Source organism: Gymnoscopelus braueri (genome assembly GCF_963280865.1).
Source record: "Gymnoscopelus braueri genome assembly, chromosome: 14".
NCBI lineage: Eukaryota > Metazoa > Chordata > Actinopteri > Myctophiformes > Myctophidae > Gymnoscopelus > Gymnoscopelus braueri.
The window spans coordinates 26,045,063-26,067,265 of record NC_137619.1 but is presented as its reverse complement, the minus strand read 5'-3'; the positions used below and the strand labels follow the sequence as shown (position 1 = coordinate 26,067,265).

The 22,203-nt window shown below is 43.2% G+C and overlaps 2 protein-coding genes across 2 annotated transcripts in view; both read right to left on the bottom strand.

Annotated features, from left to right (window-relative positions):
* LOC308099846 (attractin-like protein 1) overlaps positions 1-22,203 on the bottom strand; it is a 404,123-nt gene that overhangs the window by 235,582 nt on the left and 146,338 nt on the right. Inside the window, exons 11-15 of the mRNA XM_080448665.1 lie at positions 13,890-13,974; positions 11,865-12,076; positions 9,335-9,453; positions 8,690-8,806; positions 2,430-2,562 (exon numbers count right to left, since the gene is read on the bottom strand). Coding sequence (XP_080304791.1) covers positions 2,430-2,562; positions 8,690-8,806; positions 9,335-9,453; positions 11,865-12,076; positions 13,890-13,974 — 666 coding nt within the window. The remainder of the gene's footprint in view (positions 1-2,429; positions 2,563-8,689; positions 8,807-9,334; positions 9,454-11,864; positions 12,077-13,889; positions 13,975-22,203) is intronic.
* Positions 3,559-4,374, bottom strand: LOC308099990 (nicotinamide/nicotinic acid mononucleotide adenylyltransferase 1-like; the record flags this gene model as incomplete). The annotated part of the gene is made up of 1 exon (XM_080448891.1): positions 3,559-4,374. The coding sequence occupies one exon, from the start codon at positions 4,372-4,374 to the stop codon at positions 3,559-3,561; it is 816 nt and encodes a 271-aa protein (XP_080305017.1).

Genomic DNA, 22,203 nt, shown 5'->3' with positions numbered 1-22,203 from the left:
TCTCCAATTATCCTACAGCTTCCACAACTGCAACTGGAAAGATAAATATGTCTTTGTCTGGGGATTTACAGTGGGGGACTGGCATACATTGTATACTTTATGCATTGTTGCTTTTTGGTTTGTGTGGTTTCTTGATTTCTGGGTGCCAGAGGCATAGTCATTGGGAGGGTAAGGGGCGAACATGAAATGTACCAGCAAATACAGTATGTGAGACAGATTATTGCACCTTATGAAAGACAATAACACATTTTAGATCGAAACAATGAACAAGAACAAACATGTTGAAGCCACAGAGCAATGTTGTGGCCATTCAGCCTTATGACCTAACAATGCCAATTTGCGCAGGTAGAGCTACAGTTCGTCCATTAAGTGTCAGAATTTGGCACAGTTTGCTGGCTGGCGCCATGGGAAACACAGGTCACCTCACTGTGAGATTTTTACATCACGGACGCACTGTATAGGAGTATGTACTGTATACTATAGAATAAAATACTATTCAATTTACATTCTATTTAAAGGGAACCTATGAGGGTAATTTCTATATTTTGTTCTGGGACTCCACTATAGTAACTTTGCCTGATTCGCATGTTAAAATGCAGCCCCTCATTTCAAATGCTGTCTAAAATAATTGATATTATTTCCCTTTAATGCTCCTCCCTAAAAGACTTTCTTTTGATAAGCCAACTTCATTTTTGGGGTGGATGAGAATCGTGTAACCACAGCAGTCCCATGCTATAAAAACCCAGCACTCCAAGCTTGATATACCCCACTTCACCTCATCCCCAGAGCCAACAGGTCACAAACACAACAGAGGAGGGCATAGTGGGCTGTGTGAGTGGCTTGATTTAAGAGAAGACAAGAGGCTAAACAAGAGGGAAGAGGCTCCGGCAAGAAAGAGTAGCTATTTCACATAACCGCACTATGATGATTCAGTCATCAGATAAAAACCTTCAAGCTTCAACTAACCCACATCACCTTATCAAAAGACCCGACTAACTGCTCACAAATGCAGCAGAGGAGAGAGATTATAGCAGGCTGCGTGGGTGTTTGATGTGGACAGGAGATAAGGGCATAAACAATAAACACTCAAATAAATGCTCAGCTAAAGTTCGCTCCCAGTTCAACACAACGCCGCATGAGGAGGGATAGGTCTTGTAGATTTGAAAAGTGAGAGCATTTCCCACAGTTACTATTACAACCCATGTCAGAGCCAGAGTTAGCTGAGGGCTTTCCAACGGAGAAAGAACATTGAGAACTTTGCAGGCGTTTTAATTTGTTAGTCAGCCGAGGATCCCTTTTCATAACATCAAGTAAACAATTATAATTGGCCTACTTCCCTTAGCAACCAAGTGGAGGAGGGTGGGTGTGTGTGTGTGTGTGTGTGTGTGTGTGTGTGTGTGTGTGTGTGTGTGTGTGTGTGTGTGTGTGTGTGTGTGTGTGTGTGTCTCTGTGTATGAGCTTGTGGGCGCACGCATGCCTGAATACATGTGTAATTCATGGCATTATATTATCTGTGCACATATCTACATGATTAGAGAAATGTGTTTATTTGTGAAGCTGACTGCATCTGCAGCCTATTTATGCACCAGTTCAACAAGTCACGTGTGCGTGTGTGTGTGTGTGTGTGTGTGTGTGTGTGTGTGTGTGTGTGTGTGTGTGTGTGTGTGTGTGTGTGTGTCTACCGTGAGCGCGCACACTGGACTGAAGCACTAGGCTTCTTCAAGAGCTTTGAGAAATGAGTGCAATAAGTGGGCGTGAGAGAGACTATGGCTGTGCCCACAGGCAACAAGATGCTTAATAATGCATCGGACATTGGCATGTATTCCCGCTGCTGTCACGCAGGTAATCAGAAGGGCCTGAACAGTGCTTGTGCCTGCCAACATAATGTGTGTGTGCATCTGTACAGCTATAGCCATTAACCCATAAAAAATGGGAGAGCATCTGTGTCATTTTAAGATTTTAGCATTGGCTATAGCAGATGTACAAGCCCACAGAGCGTCACTTCGTGCCGCACTGCGAGCTTGTACATCTGCTATTTTTTTGAAGTGTTGACTAATTTTGAATTACGAAGAAGTTTGAGAACTACTTATTTAGACGGCATTTCGTAGAATCGGCCTCAGGTTTTAATGGGTTAAACAATGTCTATCTGCCGTCCTTATTTTGGACATTTTGGAAAATATTCAATTTTTTTTTGTAATTTTCAAAAATAGCAAAGATTGTGTGTGTGACTCTGCTTGCATGCGTGTCTCTGCGTCTGCATGTGAGTGTGTGTGTGTGTGTGTGTGTGTGTGTGTGTGTGTGTGTGTGTGTGTGTGTGTGTGTGTGTGTACGCTCGCAATGTATCTTTGTCCATGCGTCTCTCTGACCACGTGCAAGTTTATTTGTATGTCTGTGTATGTGTGTCCATGTGTGTGTGCGTGTATTCTCACCAGGCAAGGCGTGACACTCCTGTTGCTGTGCGTCCCACTGACAGTTGAGGTTGAGGGAGCAACTCCTACAGTTAGCCAGCCTGGAGCACTCCTGTTCCTCTCTCCTTTTACACCTGGACGACTCAAGTACAGACTGCACACACATATACACAGGCACACAAACACACACACGCACACACACACACAGAAATGCACATTGTTTTCAGTTTGAAGCATCATCACATGAAAGGCAGTGCTATACTGTACAGACTCCTTGCAGTGATGTCATCAAAACACATGCCCAACACATTTGATTTCATTTCAGGAGGAGACAAGCATCCTTTATATTATGTAAAAATAAGAATGTAAGAAGCATCTTTTAGCAGGGGAATTTGTTTCAGTTCTTTGAAAAGATTTAGAAAGTTAGGAAAGTTAGATTTAAACTTGTTCAAAACTAGATAAGGAGAATATTTAAATAATAGATGATCGCGATCCTTATGAAATTGCTAAAACGAATGGTTTGATTGATGACATTAAATCTCACAATAATATCACAATAATTTACTCATTCTAATTTAAAAACGTGCTCATCCATCAAATGTAGGGTGCGTTGGGAAATTGCGCACCGGAGCGCACTCGCCTATTAGTTTGTATTGGCCAGTGCGCTCAGTGCTGTATTTCCGAACGCACCTGTAATGTGACCCTATGCTTGTCTGTGATTCCGAGGCTGTGATTTGGCCGTAGATCATCACAGCCACACTGTAGAATAGACGAATCAGTTTACATCTTGACCCGTCTTTAACTCAGATGAAAAGGATCTCCTATAGCAGGCCTGTAACATTGAAGCATCTTCCATAGAGAACTGCACGCAGCATGAGTGATGAGACACAATATGGGAGAAATCGGGTGGCAAGGAAGTGTTGAGGCTATTGTGTCCTGAACCACAAAACCCCTGCTGGGCCTAAGATGCAATCCTGACAAGATTTCTTTCCTGTGTCGCCCTCTCAGCTATCCTGCTGTCTGTTAAATTAAGAAAACTAGCCTAAGAGGGAATCCCCCCTCCCACCTTGGCCAAGGGAGATATTAGGCTTTTTGTTAGCCACTCTGCTACACTCCTCTTTGCGCGGCGGCCATCACTCAATGTACTTTTTCATCTTGAGGACACGTCCATGTTTCTCTGCAGCGGTTCCAGGAGAACCTCAGCGTTTCTCTGCTCGCTCTCTGCGCTGTACAGGTTGTTCTCCTGGATGTAGCGGACCACAGGGTCCGGCAGCAGGTACCTGACGCTCTGTCCCCGCCGCAGCGCTCGGCGCACGTGAGTGGCCGAAATCTCGTTTGTCACCCATTCGCGGACCACATGGATGTTCTTGTGATGCCTCCACAGAGCGTCCGATTGGTGGATGACCTTCTCGGCGTCTGCCCCGTGGCGGCTGATGCAGACCACGCCGTGGAGGCCTACGATTTCAGCCACGTCCTCCTCCTTCCACAGATTTGGAATCCCGAAGGAGTCCAGGACGTCGGCCCCACACAGCAGCATCAGCCGAGGGCTTTGTCTCGTCGTGCGACGAGGTGGTGGATCCTGAGGAGAATGCTCCTTCTTTGCAATCTTTCTCCTTCTTTGCGGCTCTTTGTTCTGCCCGGCCGCTACCGGTTCCCCGCAGTGATGGCGTGCTACTTTAACCGTCTCCGTCCACTCGGGCTGTAGGCTCTCCCAGGGATCCACTGTGATCCAGTCGGAGCCATCTCTGGCCAGTTGGGCCATCTGCACGCGGTGGTGGGCTTCGATCAGGCCCTTCTTCTTATAGCCGTCACCCACCGGAGAGATGATGCCTTTCACCACCTTGTACTGGCCGCTGTCTTCCAGGTAGTCTCTGGCGAGCTCAAACATCCTGAGGTGCATGTTGGTCACGGGGTTGAAAGAGCCACAGGACAGCAGCACCACTTTGGTTAGACGCTGGGACTCCATTGTCTTTGGACTGATTCTCTGCTCTAATAGCTCCTCGTGTTACTTACTTAAAGTGCGTCTCTCGACAGTGTGAAGGCAGACTAACTTAAAATCGTGCCACGCTTTTAACTTTGATCTGCCTCGACACTCGCATCATCACTTTGACAACAGTCTTGTTTGTGGAGCCCAAATATGGACTTCCATGACATGAGACTGGCATCCAGGCACTCTGATCAGAACATGGGGTAACCATGGCAACCTGATGCCAACAAAAATGTAAGCGCAAAGGACAGACACACGCACGCACACACACACACACGTGCACACGCAGCAGGTAACCATGGCAACCTAATGTCAACAAACATTTAAAAGCCAAGGACAGACACACAAAGACATGTCTCTCTGTGTCTATCCTTTCGATCATGCCTAAATATGAAGTTCAGTCAGCGCGGAATGTTTTCTGTTGCGTCACGGCATCTGCGTCACGTTTCTCGTTGTGTGTCGCACGCAAACGCGTTACCTAAAGATTTCGGTCTGAGCAGTGAGCATGCGCAAAATGGCGGCTCCCGTGGATTATTATTGTTATTTGTATCGTCTTTCTAAGACGATTACTACGTGGATTTTATTGTTTATAAAGTAGGATAAAGTAGGACGTGGCCATGCAAAATGGTGGTGTCCCGTGGATTTGTAAAATATTTTTATATTTTTCTCTGTTGTTGGTGACAACTCTAGTGCGTCCCACGGACGCCACGACGGTGTCATGAATGCGTCCTTTCTCAATATTGTGCGTCAGCGACGCAGGCCGCAGGCCTATGAGCATCTCTGGATAATTATGTTATGAATGCAGAATGTTATTCAATTATCAAAAGAAAGTTCTTACAAACATGTCTTTTAATTAATGACTTATAGGCCACACAGAGCAGTAGGCTATAAATAATGTTGTCAGTTATAACCTCGTATCCCACAATGAAAAGACTGACTGCGCTGATTTTTCTGGAGAAGATTGAGTTGAGTTGGCCATACGGGCAGTAGTGATAGGGATTGTCATCAGTCTTTGCACTAAAAGGTTTCGCGTTGGAGCTGTTCATGTGATTGATGAGAGACTAGACAGCACGTGAAGTATCTGTTCCACTGCCGACAACCCATATGAAGTATCTCTTCCACGGCCTTAAAGGCTCTATTGCACTTTTGTAGTTGCCAACAACGCCATATTGTAGTTAAGTTTGTTGTCCCAGTGGTGAGAATGAATGGTGGTAGAATGAATTTGAGTCTTCACTCCAGTAAGTGAGGTTTCTTTGCTTCCGATTTATTACAAGTACAAACAGCCTTCCTATGGAGACCCTGAGGTCCCCACCACACAACACAACAGCCTACCGGCCGCTGAGTCACACACACACACTACAAGCTTACATGTCATAGTCTTTATAGCCCATTCAGTGAAAGAGGAGGTACAGGTATGGGTGTGTCAGACTTCAAAGGTGAGCCCCCACCCGCCCAGACATTTGCAACTGTTTAGGGCAGGAAGGGGGAATGGGGGACACATGCTCTCTGTCTCCTGCAGGTAAGACAAAGAAAAATGCTAAGAGCACCCCACACCCCGCTCAGACAAACCGGCACCTCTCTGACTCAATCCACTTCTTCTCTCTGTAGCCTACTTGTACTGTAGACTTGTGAAGTTAAATAATGCTAACAAATGTGTATGAAATGTTATTAAATATACTCCATTACCCCCCATGAGCGACATTAAACGTCTTTCACAAACACGTATATTTCAAAAGAACCACAAAGAATCCGCCCCCCATGAAAAGCGACCGGAACCCCAACTAGGACAAAAAGAAACATTCAGGAAAACTAAAACAGCACACAACATCAACACAGAAAAATGCACATACAAAAACCAAGATTACATAGTACAGCGACACGGTGAATTACATCAAATAGACAGAAAACTCATGGAAATGTCCCAAAACCCAGTAAAGTAAGCTTGCTTTTTGACTCATGCCTTTTGCCCCTAAGTTAGTACATTTTGGAACATTTCCAGAGGTGTTAACATTTTACAATTATATCAACTCCCACCAATCAGCGTGCAGGATCCCTCTGTTAGCCTTTAAACTCTGGGAAAAATGTTATACACAAAACAACAGCTATTTTCACCCTAAATAGTCAAAGGTACATCAGCGCATCAATCCCTTCAATCTCAGCCGCCTACAACGAAAATAAAAAAATCCACATCTAACCCCAGAGACCAGAAAGTGTAAAACCACCCTCACAGCACTTCTCCATGGCAGCCATCGCTCCACAGTTTAAACCACCCATATCACAAAAATGTAACCCCAGGTCCCATATGCGCAGCACTCCACTCGATAAAGTCCCTCTCGCAGTCCCCCCAATGTCATCTCCTCACCCCAGCCGTGCTCCAGCGCCGTACCCAGATAGTCCAACAGATAGCTGCATTTTAACAACAGAGCGCTCCACTAGCGACCGCTGAAGACGTGTTACCACACTCTTCACGAAGAACCCCATCATCGCAAGTTCTCCACCCTGCTGGCACCCGCTGTCCTCTCCCCACAACATACCCGCTACGAAGAACCCCGTCCATCCATAGGTTCCCCGCTCTGCCGTCAGCACCGCAGCGCGCTCCTTTAGCGATCGCAGAAGATAAGCTGTGTAGCCAGATGAGTCGTGCAGCCGTCCTAGATCTGGTCACGAGGTCCTCTCCTTGTAGATTCTCGAAAAGTTGTCGTCATGTCGTGCCGATGTCCATGATCACCTACACGGTGGTCCCCCCACGCCTCAGGAAGAAAACACGATCCGTCCACCCACCGCAAGGCAAAAACACAGACCCGCCGCATGTTCTTTCGACGCCTGGCTCAGTATCCCTGGAGACTTGCGCCCCCAAAAAAACAAACCAACGCGACTGCCGACTTAAACGCCATATGAAGTATCTGTTCCACTGCCGACAACCCATATGAAGTATCTCTTCCACGGCCTTAAAGGCTCTATTGCACTTTTGTAGTTGCCAACAACGCCATATTGTAGTTAAGTTTGTTGTCCCAGTGGTGAGAATGAATGGTGGTAGAATGAATTTGAGTCTTCACTCCAGTAAGTGAGGTTTCTTTGCTTCCGATTTATTACAAGTACAAACAGCCTTCCTATGGAGACCCTGAGGTCCCCACCACACAACACAACAGCCTACCGGCCGCTGAGTCACACACACACTACAAGCTTACATGTCATAGTCTTTATAGCCCATTCAGTGAAAGAGGAGGTACAGGTATGGGTGTGTCAGACTTCAAAGGTGAGCCCCCACCCGCCCAGACATTTGCAACTGTTTAGGGCAGGAAGGGGGAATGGGGGACACATGCTCTCTGTCTCCTGCAGGTAAGACAAAGAAAAATGCTAAGAGCACCCCACACCCCGCTCAGACAAACCGGCACCTCTCTGACTCAATCCACTTCTTCTCTCTGTAGCCTACTTGTACTGTAGACTTGTGAAGTTAAATAATGCTAACAAATGTGTATGAAATGTTATTAAATATACTCCACACGTGTTTCCAAAAACACGCACACACACACACACAAACACAAAGTAAATAAAGTCCGTGGCTCCACGCACCGTGGCGCGGCGCAATAAAGCTGTACATGCAGAGGTTTTTATGTTGGGTTCGAATTGACACACACACACACACACACACAGCAGGGGTGTACTGTGGATTTTTTAAGCTAGTGGAGCGCTACGTCACGTGCATGCGCATACACGCGCATGTGAGCAATCACCGATTTAAATAACCTCTTCAATATGTAGGCCTATATATTAACTGGCTACAGAGCAGGCTGTACCGTGTATATTGGGGGCTATTTAGAGTACTTGTGCCCTGACCTGTCTTCCAGCTCAGGTGACCAGATCTGAACAGCTCATTAGACATTAAGATAACCCTGAGGCCAGAGGGTGTTGAGCATCTGTGTGGACATGCTTGGTTGCCCAGCCCAGGGGGTCTGGGTGGTCCCTGACCCCCTGGGAGAAAGAGGGACTAAAGCGCTGACTAGGGAACATAGATGAACAAAGATTACTTTTCTGTAATTTGTCTTCTGCAAGAAATAAATCTTATGTTTTGATCTTCTTCAAAAAATTCTGTGACACAAAATGTGTTGCTTAGTTGCTTTCAGGAAACCAGGTCACTGGTTGAGTCTCACAAGCTGCTAAATCTAGCAGAAAAGTCGCCAAGTAGGCAACATGCATGAATAAACAAGGAGGTCGCAAGATCACTTTTTCGCAAGAATTAAAGTACTAGAAATGGATTGTTTCCCCTCCAAATGTCAAGGGTCAAAATACACACATGTCCTCTCCTCTTGGCTCCATGCTTCCATAAGCTCAACTGATGGTCAGACAACATGGACGGTGGTCGAGACAGAGACAGGGCCCCTCCATGCTGCTGGGCCAGCTCCAGAGTCAGCTACAAACACACATAAAACACACACATAAAACACACACATAGAACACACACACACACACACACACACACACACACACACACACACACACACACACACACACACACACACACACACACACACACACACACACACACACACACACACACACACACACACACACACACACACACACACAAATGCAGTACATTCATGAACAAACACATACACACACAGAGAACATAGAAACGTTTGAGAGAACAGACAGAGGACAATAAGCACAGCACAATACTCAGGGGTGGTGTCGAGATGCAACGTGTTGTGAGCTTGTAGATCTGTTGATTTTTTTAAACCATTTTTTTTCAAAATAGGGAAGCCAGGTTGAAAATGTTCCAAAAAACTGCTGTAGCCCTATTGGACTTGACAGTATATTTATGTTTCTCGATTAATGGTTTATTTTATTAAATCGACATTTTTTCAATAATTGATCAATTTGAACAGTTCAATTAACTGTTGCACCCCTAGCTAAGAGGCAGGGAGTAGCTACTCACCACAGTACAGTTGCTGGAGGCAGAGAGACATTTCCTGTCCTCACACCACTGACAGCCCAGTGTGTTGGCCGTACAGCTGGCACAGTCTGAGAAATGGATGCACTGCTCATCTTTACTGTCTGGAACAGAAACACACACACACACACACACACACACACAAGCATAATTTATACTCTGCGTTGTTAGCTTGTAGATCAGCTCCTTTAAGCAAGAGACACTGCTGTGCGATGGGAGTATAAATTAAGTTTCAAGATTTAACAGATGTTTCACAAGGCTCTACAAGTATTAGTCAAAATAGCAGCAGCTTCTGCAATTATTCATGAGCAGGTTTTTAAAGAGTACAACATCATGCATGCTTGAAGAAATGTTTTGCTGAAATGTTTGGCTTTGCTACAGAAGTTTCCACTTTGGGTTAGCAGTTTAACCCTGCCCCTAAATAATGAATATCAAAATACATTAAAACCATGGTGCAAATGTGTGGCTCTTACAGGTTTACCGCTGAATACGGACACATTGTTTTTGCATACCGTTGTCCAATATCACAGTCTTTCCTTTTAAATGTATGAACTGCATGTATGAGCTTTATTTTGGTTTATAAACCATTTCCTTGGTTTTGGAAAAACCTCGAATATTGTATATAAAGATTACGTTTAAACTACTTTACCATTGTGACATTGTGTGTGGAAATACCGAAATGGCTGTTATTATAGAGCTAGTAGCCTATACTGTAGCTATAGCTTACTTCGGCTGATATGGACAATAATACTTGACAACGTCTATTTCAGTCACCGCTAGAGATGTGAGGGAGGTGTTTAGCTCACTTTGGGAGTCAGAAGATGTATTGTCACAAATGATTCCATTGTCAAGAGCAACCATGTGGTTTAGTACAACACAACGTCAACACACAACACTTTACTATACAGTAAACAACCTCACAGCAGCAAGTCCACTGTCTCGCACCCATCTGTAACCAATCCACTTGCATGATTGATGGAGCAGCAATACATGTGCCAATTAAAGGATTTTGTGAGAACAGAGCAACAATAATTAGCTTCCATTGTAAGTTGTACATTGTACTGTAGGTGTTTTCACTCTGGTTCTACAGTTTAGTTCTAATGACATACAAGGGACAGGCCACCTGAGGTAGACTCACTCACCCATGCTTTATTACTATTATTAAGCTTAGTACCCATCTAGAATTCAATTCCAATTACAGCAATTTATACACTGTGTGGCTGAAGAAGGCAGGTATACACAGCATGCAGTCCCACAGAGGCATACACAAATACAGACGTGGACTGGACACACACACACATGGACAGAAAAAGAAATTACATTCATAGACAAAGCTTATATACAGATGGATAAAGGCGCAGAGGTTAAATAAAAATAAATTTAAACATTTTGAAAATGTTTGAAAATAGGACTTAACACATGAACATTCGTTGAAAAAAATGGATCTTGTTGCGAAGTGTTGTGGCTTTGCAGAAAAGCTATTTTCGTCAAAGAGATTGGGTGTGCAGGGATAAAAAAAAAGCGGGCCTAGAAACGACCCCTGGGGGACTCCAGTCAATTGAGTAATTAGGGTTTAATTGGTTAAGTTTAACTCTCATTTGATAATGAAGGCAGTCAATCCACCTGTCCTAATGTTCCACTAGAACCTGACTCACTGTACCGCAATCACTATCACCATATCACCTCCTATATAAACCTGCTCTGGGCTGTCTTACAGCAGCATACCTGAACAAACACTGCTGCTAGGAATGGCGAGAGATGGAGATTCAATCCAATTGTAATTAGTTTGGAATGAGGTAATCGTAGCGGTTTTGACCCTTGGTCCAGCAATTACGGTGCACAAACAAACTTCAGAGGCTGAGTCATTTAGAATAATTATTATTCTCAGAGGACAAAACAAAAGGTTGTTGTCATAGAGGGTCAGGCATAACTGCACTTTACATTCCTGAGCAAACACGGTGACATAACAGTAAAAATAGTTTTGAGGTTGAGTGACTTTGGCTTTTGATGTTAAATGGTCTGTATTTCTATATACTATATTCCCTTTTATGCAAAGCGCTTTCAATGCCACACACTGAGAAAGTTGGCCGATGGCTCCAGGCTCCAAGAATGCATTTTTATTCACCAAAGAAACACCAACCAGTCCGTGCAATAATATGTACAGTGCAGGCCTGTCCAAAAATAGGTATATCAATACTAAGACTTGCACGAAATCAAACAAAGGCAAAAGGCTAAAAGAATAGCAACCTACAGTAGGTAGCTACATAACAGGCTATATACCCTTCCATGAAGGGCCCCAGCAGCTCTCTTCCTCTGGCCTGCCCAAACCTAACTCTCTACACCTGCAGATTCATTACAAGCCATAGCCTGTGAATGACTCGTAATAAAATCATATTTGATACACCGAATTAACAACCAACCAAAAAAACAAACAAACAAACAAACAGGAAAAAGGGAACAATGACATGAAAGGCGGTGAAGGAGGAAGAACAAAAGAATGTAAGGTTTGGCGTACCAGGTCTTGGAGGGCAGAAGGGAGCAGGTACGGCGTGGTTGGCCAGGTAAGGCTCCCAGGGCACACAGCCGCCATTAAGCCAGTAGCAGCGGAATCCGGGTCCGGCGCTGGCACACCGAGCTGGATCGGAGAAGGCCTGGCAGGCCGGAGGGCTGTAGGCCAGGACGTCATTTAGAAGGAGCCCTGAGAAACCTCCAAACACGTACATGGACCTGAAGAAGACACAGAGAGATCCAGCGATTTATACAGAAACAAAGAATCTAGGCAAACACACAGAGGAGAGAAATGCATACAGAATGTCTAAACGTACATGAGTTTATACAGACAGGTTCAGAGAGCAGAGAAACTTTCAAAAATGCACAATGTAAGGCACAGACTTGTGGAGCTGTTCAGTAGAGATGAAAACATCAGAGCCTATTGAAGATAAATATGGAAGCAAAGGTTTTATGTTTTTAGCTATGTTTTGCTGGTGCTTCTCTATTCAAGGTTACAACAATAAGCAACAACAATAAGCAACTTTCAGGCAGCAAATAATTAGTTTTAGGGATGTTAACAATTAATCGACTATCAGTTAATTGCTAATAACAATTTTATCAATTATATTTCAAATTAAACAATTAACTGAGTTTTTTTTTCTCTCCTTTATATAGCCAGAGAAAATCACATTAAGATTGATATCTCTTTTTCAAGTGGGCCCTGCTTCATACTCAAACAGTTACACACATTCACACCAGGGAGCTGCCCAGAACAACCCCAGTTTATTGTTTTGGGGTTAGTTGCCTCACTGGGCAGTTTTACTGTCGCCTTTCCCATTTCAAGAGTGACTATGGTCGGGTTAATGCCCTTTTCATGTTAAAGTAGACTACATAATCTATTTCATATTCTTTGTTATGCCTTTTTCTCAAATAAATCTTTGATTGAAATTAAGGAATATAACATGCATTTTGCATTCTGTATCATAAACAAAATGTACCTTACTATGTTATAGATGACATTTATTGATCCAGAGGAAAATCATCAATTATGAATTAACCGATTCCTTAAAAGTAGATTGGTGCACAATTCCCATTCCAGTTTTTCTTCACGTATCATTGCCATTTCCTCTTTGCAATTATTCAAATGAACTGATCATTTGATTATCTGTTTCAATCTGTTCACTATCAGCGACGCCTCCCCTCCCAGATTCTGGTCTTAGTGGCAAATGTATCTGTTATTTTTGTACAGTTGCTGCTGCTCTTTACTTTGTGGTTTCACCTTGGCTACCCCATGTCTGCAGCACAACTGTATTGGCTTTCCCAAGTTCAGGTCTTGCTCATAGAAACCGGCCTTGCAGACTATCATCAGAAATAACACAAACAAACCAATCACCTTCTTTCAGTCTCTGTTGTGTGAACAACTCAAGTTCAACATCACCTCCAAGGCCACAACAATCATTTATACACTCACCTCTGGTCAGGCATGAATCTATTAGACAGGAAAACACAGACAAACTTTGAACAATGTATAGGAGAAGTGAGGTGAGGAGGAGATGTGAATCAAACAGAAACTTAAAATAACATGGGGATAGAGTGAGCTTGAGAGTGAGAGAGAATGAAGACACAAGAAAATGAAGACAAGACACGGCATGGCCTCCATGTACATTTTTTTTTGCCATCAAAGCAATTTACTAGGTGTGCAGTTCATTAACGAAGCCACACATTGCAAGGCAGTGTTCAGTGGCAAAGCCCCGTTAGACACATTGTAGTGGGGCATCGTCCTCACTTTGATGAACTGCCCACTTGTGTGTATCTAGTGTGGTGACTCCTTACCCAAATGGAAATAGCAATGTTTAATATACTTCACCTGTAAGCAGACAAGCTCTGTCTGGACAAAATGTAAGAGTCAGACAAATTAACAGTGTTTGTTTTCGCAACTTGTCCACTATAATGAATGTAATGATGACAAAGCAGGATACTGCCAACATCTGCTCCGCTGGGAAATTGCATTGAATTACTGTAGGTTGCTATGGAAAGGGGGAAGACGTACCCGTTGCTAACCACAGCCGAATGTCCAAAGCGGTTGACGTCCCTGTGAAGGTCTGGCCTGGGAAGGACTGTCCACTCATCACATGCTGTGGAGAAAGACACAGGCTCAATATTCAAATCTCAGTTCTCCTGCAGTTAAATGTGTTTGCAAATGTTTTCTAACCAAATGCAGGTCAATGCAGGGCAGGACGCGAGCATGAAATAAATCTGAAATAAATCTGGGGCACACCTGATCCTAAACCCTCACTTATACCAAAAGGTATACAAAATCCCACCCATAAGTACTTGCAATAACGTATAAAGGGCCCCAGAAATATGCTAGGGTAGAGGTCAGGGCTTTCTCATTTACTTTTGCAAACACAGTAGCCTACTATAGCATTTACCCAGGCTAGTTGTCTGTGCTGCTTTTCTTTCCTTGCGCCCTCATCAGGTATGGTCGATGAAACGGTCAATGACCCATTGGCAAGCTACAATCAGTAAATTCTATTGAGGTAAATGGACTGCATTTATATAGCACAACTCTTTTAGTCTCCTACCCACTCAAAGCACTTTACAATGTCTGCCTCACATACACCCATTCACACATACCGATGGCAGCCATGCAGGACGAAGGGTCCAGTGTTCTGCTCAAGGACACTTTGCCAACGCTTGGAGGAACCGCCACTATCTCCTGAGCTACTGCATGAAAAGAATGAATAACCTACTAGTGTATGTACATGTATTTGAGGAGAAGACCACTCATGTGTAGATTACTCTCTTAAAGCATCCAACACTGACATGGACTTAAGGACTTCTCAACATTAATGGGGGGGGGGGGGCAGATAAAACACTTGGGGAATGCGACGGTGTGGGTTCTCAGCTGTCTTTAAGCTTGATTGCATCACTAGCCACTGCAATACACTGTTACAAAAAAAATTATTCACACATTCAGATACTAAGTGAGGGTAGACTTTTATTAGCCTATTATTGAGAATGTCTTGCCTAACAGCTTCAAATATATACTCAGACTCAGTTCACCACATAGGACAGGATGCAAAATAAATGTGTACTCATAGTTGCTGGAAATGTGTACAGATTTGGTTACAAAGTGCCTAAAATGTTCTAAACGCTCTTTCATATCCATAGACTTTGTGTTACGAAGTGAAAATGAATATCACCTTTTAATATTAACAAATACAAAATGGCCATAGTTTCGAACCCATATTTCACTCAATATATTTACTCAAGTTTCCACATCCCTACATTTTCAGAGCTTGATGCCGGAGAGTGTTGGTGAAAACAAAGGATGAGGCATATGTGTTGTTTTTTGGTGGAAAAAACTCGAATAGTTGCACATTGATTTGAAAATAAAGTGACATGGAAAATGAGTTCAAAACTAAAAACATAAATTGTCTACAATCTCACTATTGTTAAGTATGTTACCACATTTTGATATTCATTATCAGTTCATAATAGTCTGCAGATGGATGCACATTTTGAAATCTGACAGCTTTTTCTCAAATATCCAACTGCTGATCTGGATACACAAATCTGATGCATACATCTCTTATCTGTATCTATATCTCATACACATTAAGGCAATAAAAGGAGGTGTGAGATATTCATATTATAGAGAGAACTCATGATTCTGATTCTAACCTTTGGCTTTTCACATCAAATCACAGTACTTCAACTTAAAAAAAACACTTTATACTGTATAAAGTATCTCAATCTCTCTTCTCATTCTCTCTCTCTCTCTCTCTTCACACTTCTTGTGTTCTCTTTTCCAATTCTCTCTCTTTGTCTAGCTATCAGTGGAGCTATCAACATTGTATATTTTACCATTTGGGTTTTACAACTCTGATGTTTTAATGACTCCCACGTGGCAACCATTATATCAATATGGAAATTAATATGTGTGCACATGCATGCGTGTGTGTGTGTGTGTGTGTGTGTGTGTATGTGTGTGTGTGTGTGTGTAAATGTGCCATTTACCCAGATGAGTTCTCTCCCAGTGTAAACGGAGAGAGCCAGGGAATCGTGCTGATGCACTGGTGGCCAGGTTGCTAACGACCTCGTTAAGCGGCCTGCTAATTGGGAGCGCTTGTTTTAAAAAGCCACTGAGTGCAGAATATGACAGGATGATGGGGTGGGGTCGTTCCAATCGGTTTGAGGGGAGGGGAGCGAGGGCTTCATCGCTCGCGGGGTGTCGGGGGCTGGGTAAAAGGTCAATCATATTATCGTGCCAATCAGAGTGACGCAGATGCAGTCAAGTGGGGTGCAGACCTGAGGTGTAAACTTTGGCAGGATGGTGACAGTGATGTCAGAGAACAGACTAAGTTATAACAAGCTTAGCTGTTGTGTATCCTTGTTTATATTCTGATTCAGGGCTGGGCGATACTGGCAAAATTAAATATCACAATGATTTTGACCGAGTAACTATTGATAACGTGACAATATTTGATTGATGATTTTGGTGCTCTCATAAGATATACACAGAAGAGAATTCTACAAAACGATGATTATTAATGTGGATATCATGACCAAACAGGTAGAGACAATCCTTGGTCATTTCACTCAGCTACAACAACTAGCAATTTACAACTAACTAAAGTCTGTTCTAAAGGGACCAGTGTGATAGGACAAGTCCTCTACGTGGGTTTTGCACTACATATACATAGTAGTGTACAGCACAGTAGCTTGTGAAATAAACTCATCTGTTGACGATAATTGCAGTTTTGGACTCTATGGCAGGAAACTGCAGATGAAAAAAAAATCACAAAGAATGTTCAACTTCAAGTTTATTGTCACATCACACGTTTTCAGGTGTAAAAGACTGGGTGAATTTATTTTTATTTTGCGTTCAAGCTCCCATGAATTGCAGTTACAAAAGGGATGACCGTAAGAAATGAAAAATGTCAAATAAAACAGCATTATCAAGTATACAAAAGGTGTGTACTCAAAACAACAAAACAAACAAGTAAGAGACATCATTTAGCAGCAGATATCAAAAATGTATTAAATGTGTGGGAATGGAGTATATTCACAGTCATATACTGTACACAAACAGTGATAGTGCCAGTGTTACGACCTTTGTCTCCAAGACGGACATGGCAACAGGGCTCAGCATCTGTTCAGTAAGCATGACGGCCTGGCAGTGAAACCCGTCTGTTCGTTTGGCATTTGATAGCTCAGCGGCATCGCCTGCCGGACGGTAGCAGCATGATTGTCTTTGATGATCCACTCAGCCTTGGCTATGCACCACTTGTGTGCTCTGACAATGCGCTGGACCGCCCACACCACCCTCTGTAGCGCTATGCAGTCGGGGGGCGGTGCAGTTCCCATACCAGGTGGTGGGGATGCAGCTGATGCTGGATGTTCCAGATGGTGTTGTTGGAGAACGTCCTGAGGATGTGGAGGTTCTTGAGCTGTCTGAGGCAGTACAGCCGTTGTTGAGCCATTTTCACTACGTGCATGTGTGTGCATGGCCCATGTGAGGTCTGCGCCGATGAGGTCACTGACCCATCTCCACTGCGTCAACGTGCAGTAGGCCCTTGGTCTTCTTGACGTTGAGAGCCAGGTTGTTCTCAGAGATCTGACCCTGTGCCCTGTAGGCCATCTCATTGACCTTGGCGATCATGCCCATCACCATTGTGTAGCATAATTGATGACAACTTTGGAGGTGTGCGTAGCCACGCAGACGGCTGTGTACAGGGAGTAGAGGAGAGGGCTCATCATGCAACCTTAAGGGAGTCCTGTGTTGAGGATTAGTGAATCTGATGTGATGCTGGTCAGACTCACCACCTTGCGATGGCCAGACAGAGAGTCCAGTATTCAGCTGCACATGCTCGATTGCTGGAACAATTCTGTTGCCCAGCCTTCTTCAAACAGCATTCGTACACAGAATCGCAATTGCATCGTCAGTGGATCTGTTTTGATGATATGCACATCTCCATGGGTCTAGCGTGGCAGGCAACATGGGACACATTGTGAGCTCGTAGATCTGCTATTTTTTATATTTTTTTTATGTATTTATTTTGTGTGCATTTGTAATTCATTTGTTAAATTGTGATACAATTAAACATAAATATCCAACATATCAGACAAAAGTAGAAAGCATTTATTAAATTCAGTGTGACCAGAAGCAGGGATGAAATGTATCCGCACCGGAGGTATAATTTATATCTCCGGTGCGGATACATTTCAGGGATGAGCTGTAGGGGGTGCTATGGGGGGGGCTGGGCGGCTGGGAGCTCCACATGCACGCGCGAGCACGCACCGTCAGCTGCGGTTTTTAACACCTTAAAGTTTAAACAATAGCCTCTGAAGGTTCGCGCCGTCAGCGGCGAGCCGTTCTCAATAGCGTCTACCTGGCTGCTTTGCATAACATTAGGCTACTGGAGAAAAGCCATGGACTTGAATTTAATGTGTTACATTCCTCTCACAATGAGAGACAACAGTCTCTGCACTGCAGAGTGTGAAGGGGATCGCTTAGAAGAGGACCCAGTTCTCTGAGACAAGACAAAGACAAGTTGTCTGATTATTTTAAGTACTTATGTGTGGGTGAGTCTATGTAAAGGGCTTTTATATAAAACTAAAAGGAAAATAAAATAATTAATTAATTGAAACAAAAATAAAAACAACAAATTAACAATGCAACTAAATAATAAGATATAATTACATTAAAAATCACATGTTGAATACAGTATTTCAACTAGCACTGAGCTGATTGGCTATGTGCACATGCGTGCACGTGCGCGTGCACGTGACGTCAGAAAATATAGCCCCCCTAGTTCAAAAATCCACAGCTCATCACTGGATATAAATGAATAACCAGAGGTGGGGATATCAAAAGCAGAGGCATGGACCAAACCACAGTCACAACGACTAAGTCACTGCCAGTGTGAGTGAAGGGTCAGACGACCATTGCCCGCCTCCAGGACAAACAAAGGGGAGTTACTATATTGCTCACCTTGAGGTATTCAAATGCTATGAATTCTGGGATAGGGGCCTGGCTAGGGATTAATGAGAACAAAAGACCTTTTGTAACATTTAATTACAATTCTTGTTCTAAAATAATAGGGATTTCAGCTGTTCATGTTTCAGTGTTTCAGACTGATGAAGGAACATGATAGAATTGTTGCGGATGTATTAAAACAAAATTAAAAAGTTTAATTTACCACCACCCCTCCACCCCAAATCAGAGCTCAATTGTGAAGTATTATGTTTTAATATATTATATTATAAAAATGTAATGGAGGTTGGTGGAGCAAATCCACCATTATTCATTTGTTGGGTAAAGTATTAACGAAATCTATTGATTCAAAGCATTCATTACTTTTCCAAAGATATTTGAATTGAAGTATGAAAAGCCTGATTTCTCAGACCTTCCGTTTATTAAAGCCTATTTCAATAAGCCGAAGTTCAAAAACGAGTGGGTTATTCTAAGCAAGTGATACCTCATTTTGTAGCTCTGATCCTCTATATTCCCACTGCTTCTTTACAGTTTTTCATTATTATTTTTTTTTACTATTTTGATCTTATCGTATAATTGTTATTTTCTTTGCCCACACCGTCAGGCAGAGCCTCCAAGTACAGGAATTTCACTGTCTGCAATGTTGTCACAGCTGTACTGTAAGTGCATGTGACCATAAAACAAAGCCATTGAGAGTGCTCAGAAAATCCTGCATTTATCTTACCCTTTATTATTCATATTGAATTATTGACTCATTCTTTGTTAGGCTTTAATATTAAGTTGACTTATTCTATGCTTGTATAGTTCTAATTAGCAGCATTAAATAAGACATAAAAGCAACAGAGGTTTTCTCTGTCTGGCACTGGGTGATCGAGCCAGCCTTGGAAAATGGCTGAGTGATCATGTGCTCGATAAGATAGCCCACCCCTGCTCTACACCTTCAGGCTGTGTTCAAAGGTCCACTGAAGCCATTCTGATGAGAAGGCCTTGTAGCTGCCCGGGGCTATAGCCTGGGATTCTCAAACAGGAACCATTACGACTGGAGCTGCTACTGTCCTCGAAAGCAACCTCAACCCCACTCAGCAGCAACCTGGACTTATCAGTCTCGTGCACGCACACACGCACACACGCACACACACACACACACAGATTTTTAATTTCCTTTCAGGATATGAGAAAAGTCGTGTTAATAACGCATGTTGGGAGGAGAAATCAGGAGTCCAGATCAGAGCAGACAGCCAGGCATGGCTGACTGACAGTCTGATCTGATCTGCACTAATGGATCACTTAATGAAGAAACAGGGGTATGGGGTGGGGGGGGGCATGGGGTGGGGGGGGCGGGGGGCGTGTGGGTTGGGGGGGGTCGAGCCGCTTTCGCCTTCAGCAGCAGCCACTGTCCTCTGCCCCGATACAGCAGGACCTCCATACGTCTCCCCCAACTAGCAACCTGCCTGCACTGAGCCTTTCAGTGGTGTGTGTGGTATACTGTATGCAGTGGTGGAAAGTAACTAAGTACATTTACTCAAGCACTGTACTTAAGTACCATTTTGATGTATTTTTACTTTATTATTAGAGTATTTCCAATTTTCAATATACTTTTACTTCTACTCCACTACACCTCAGAGGCAAATATTGTACTTTTACTCCACTACAATTAGTTGAAAACTTTAGTTTCTAGTTACTTTGTAGATTTGGATTATTATTACAAAATAATACATTAACCACTTCAACCCTATTTAAACTTTGGCTATTTGAAAATAGCCGATCTACAAGCTCAGAACGTGTGGTACTTTTACTTTTGGTACTATAAGTATATTTTGATACCAGTACTTACTCAAGTAAATTTTGAATTCTGGACATTTACTTGTAACAGAGTATTTCTACATTGCAGTATTGATACTTTTATTTAAGTACAAAATATGAGTACTTTTACCACCACTGCACGTACGTGTGTCTTCCTCTGCACATAAGTGTATGTGGGTGTTCACCCACACACGGCGGGGGTTGGAGAAGGCAACATTTTTAATTAGAGTTCACCCCCCTCCACCCCGCACCCACATCCAAAATCTAATTAGAAGTATAAGGGTATGGATGAGGGGGCGCGATGGAGGGAGGGGGAGAACGGAGAGAGAGAGAGAGAGGCTGGTGGTTCGTAGAATTAAACCCAAATGAAAAGTGCCTTCTGTGTCGACCTGAATCTAATGCACGCCAGCAGGGGAAGCTAATAAACACAGTGATTTCCCCTCCAAGGTTGGCGCGGCAAAACAAAAACAAATTAGCGCTCAAAGACCCAGCCGCTGCACGGCGGCGAGGCAGGGAGGCGGAGGAGTAGAACAATGAATGGAGAGAGACAGACTGGATGGCGTTTTGTGACTTCCACAGGTGGAACTAATTAATTATCTCCCAGAGTGATGGGAGATGGGGGGGGGGGCAGAGGGGGTGAGGAGGAGAGGAGGAGAAGAGAGGAAAAGACGAGAGAAGAGAAGAGATGAGGCAGGAAGGAGCAGGGTAGCACCGAGGACAGACGAGGATGACAAAAGTCAGAGAGCAGGAAAACACGAGAAAAGTTCACTTCACAGTCAAATCCTCAGTATTAATTGAACTAGCTAATTAATTGGGTACATTATTTAACTTCGAATTAAAATAATACTTACAGTTTTTTCACAATGTTTTTTACAGCAGTGCCTTTAGTGTGCCCATTTGTTTTACTTCATCTTAGGACGGTGTCATGTGAAAATAGCATGACAACGCAATGAGTTACGAACCATGTCCATCAGCTATTTTAGCCATTATTGAAAATATATATATTTTTAGTAATACAATGTATAATGACATGACCAAAATAGGCATATATGCCAGGTTTAATGTTATTAATTCATAATAGTTGTATGATATATTGGAGCAAAGGAGTAGCAAGTAACAAGCGAATTACTCCCACGCCTGTGCACAGGGCACCCATAAATTCTCATATTGTCAGAATGAAGTTGCCCCGGTTGTTCTTGGGGGGTCATGCTGGTATGTAATTTAGCTGACACCCCATGCACCGTAGAATGAGCAACCAGGTAAAGGGCTTCATTGTGTTTGCTGAAGGACCTAGCGGCTTCCAGGTGCATTATTCTTTTATTTTAACCGATTCAATCCGGGAATGCTGTCATTTTAGATGTCTTCAAGCTCATAGAGCTCTATGAGCTTGTAGATCTGCTATTTTTGAATAGCAGAGTATAAATTAATGGTCATAGCTCAAATCTAAAATGACACAGATGCGTTACCGGATTGAATGGGTTATTCCAAGTTCAGTAGTGTCAGCAACTGATTTACCTTAATTGAATGACCTACTGTTACCACTAGACCTACCACTCTG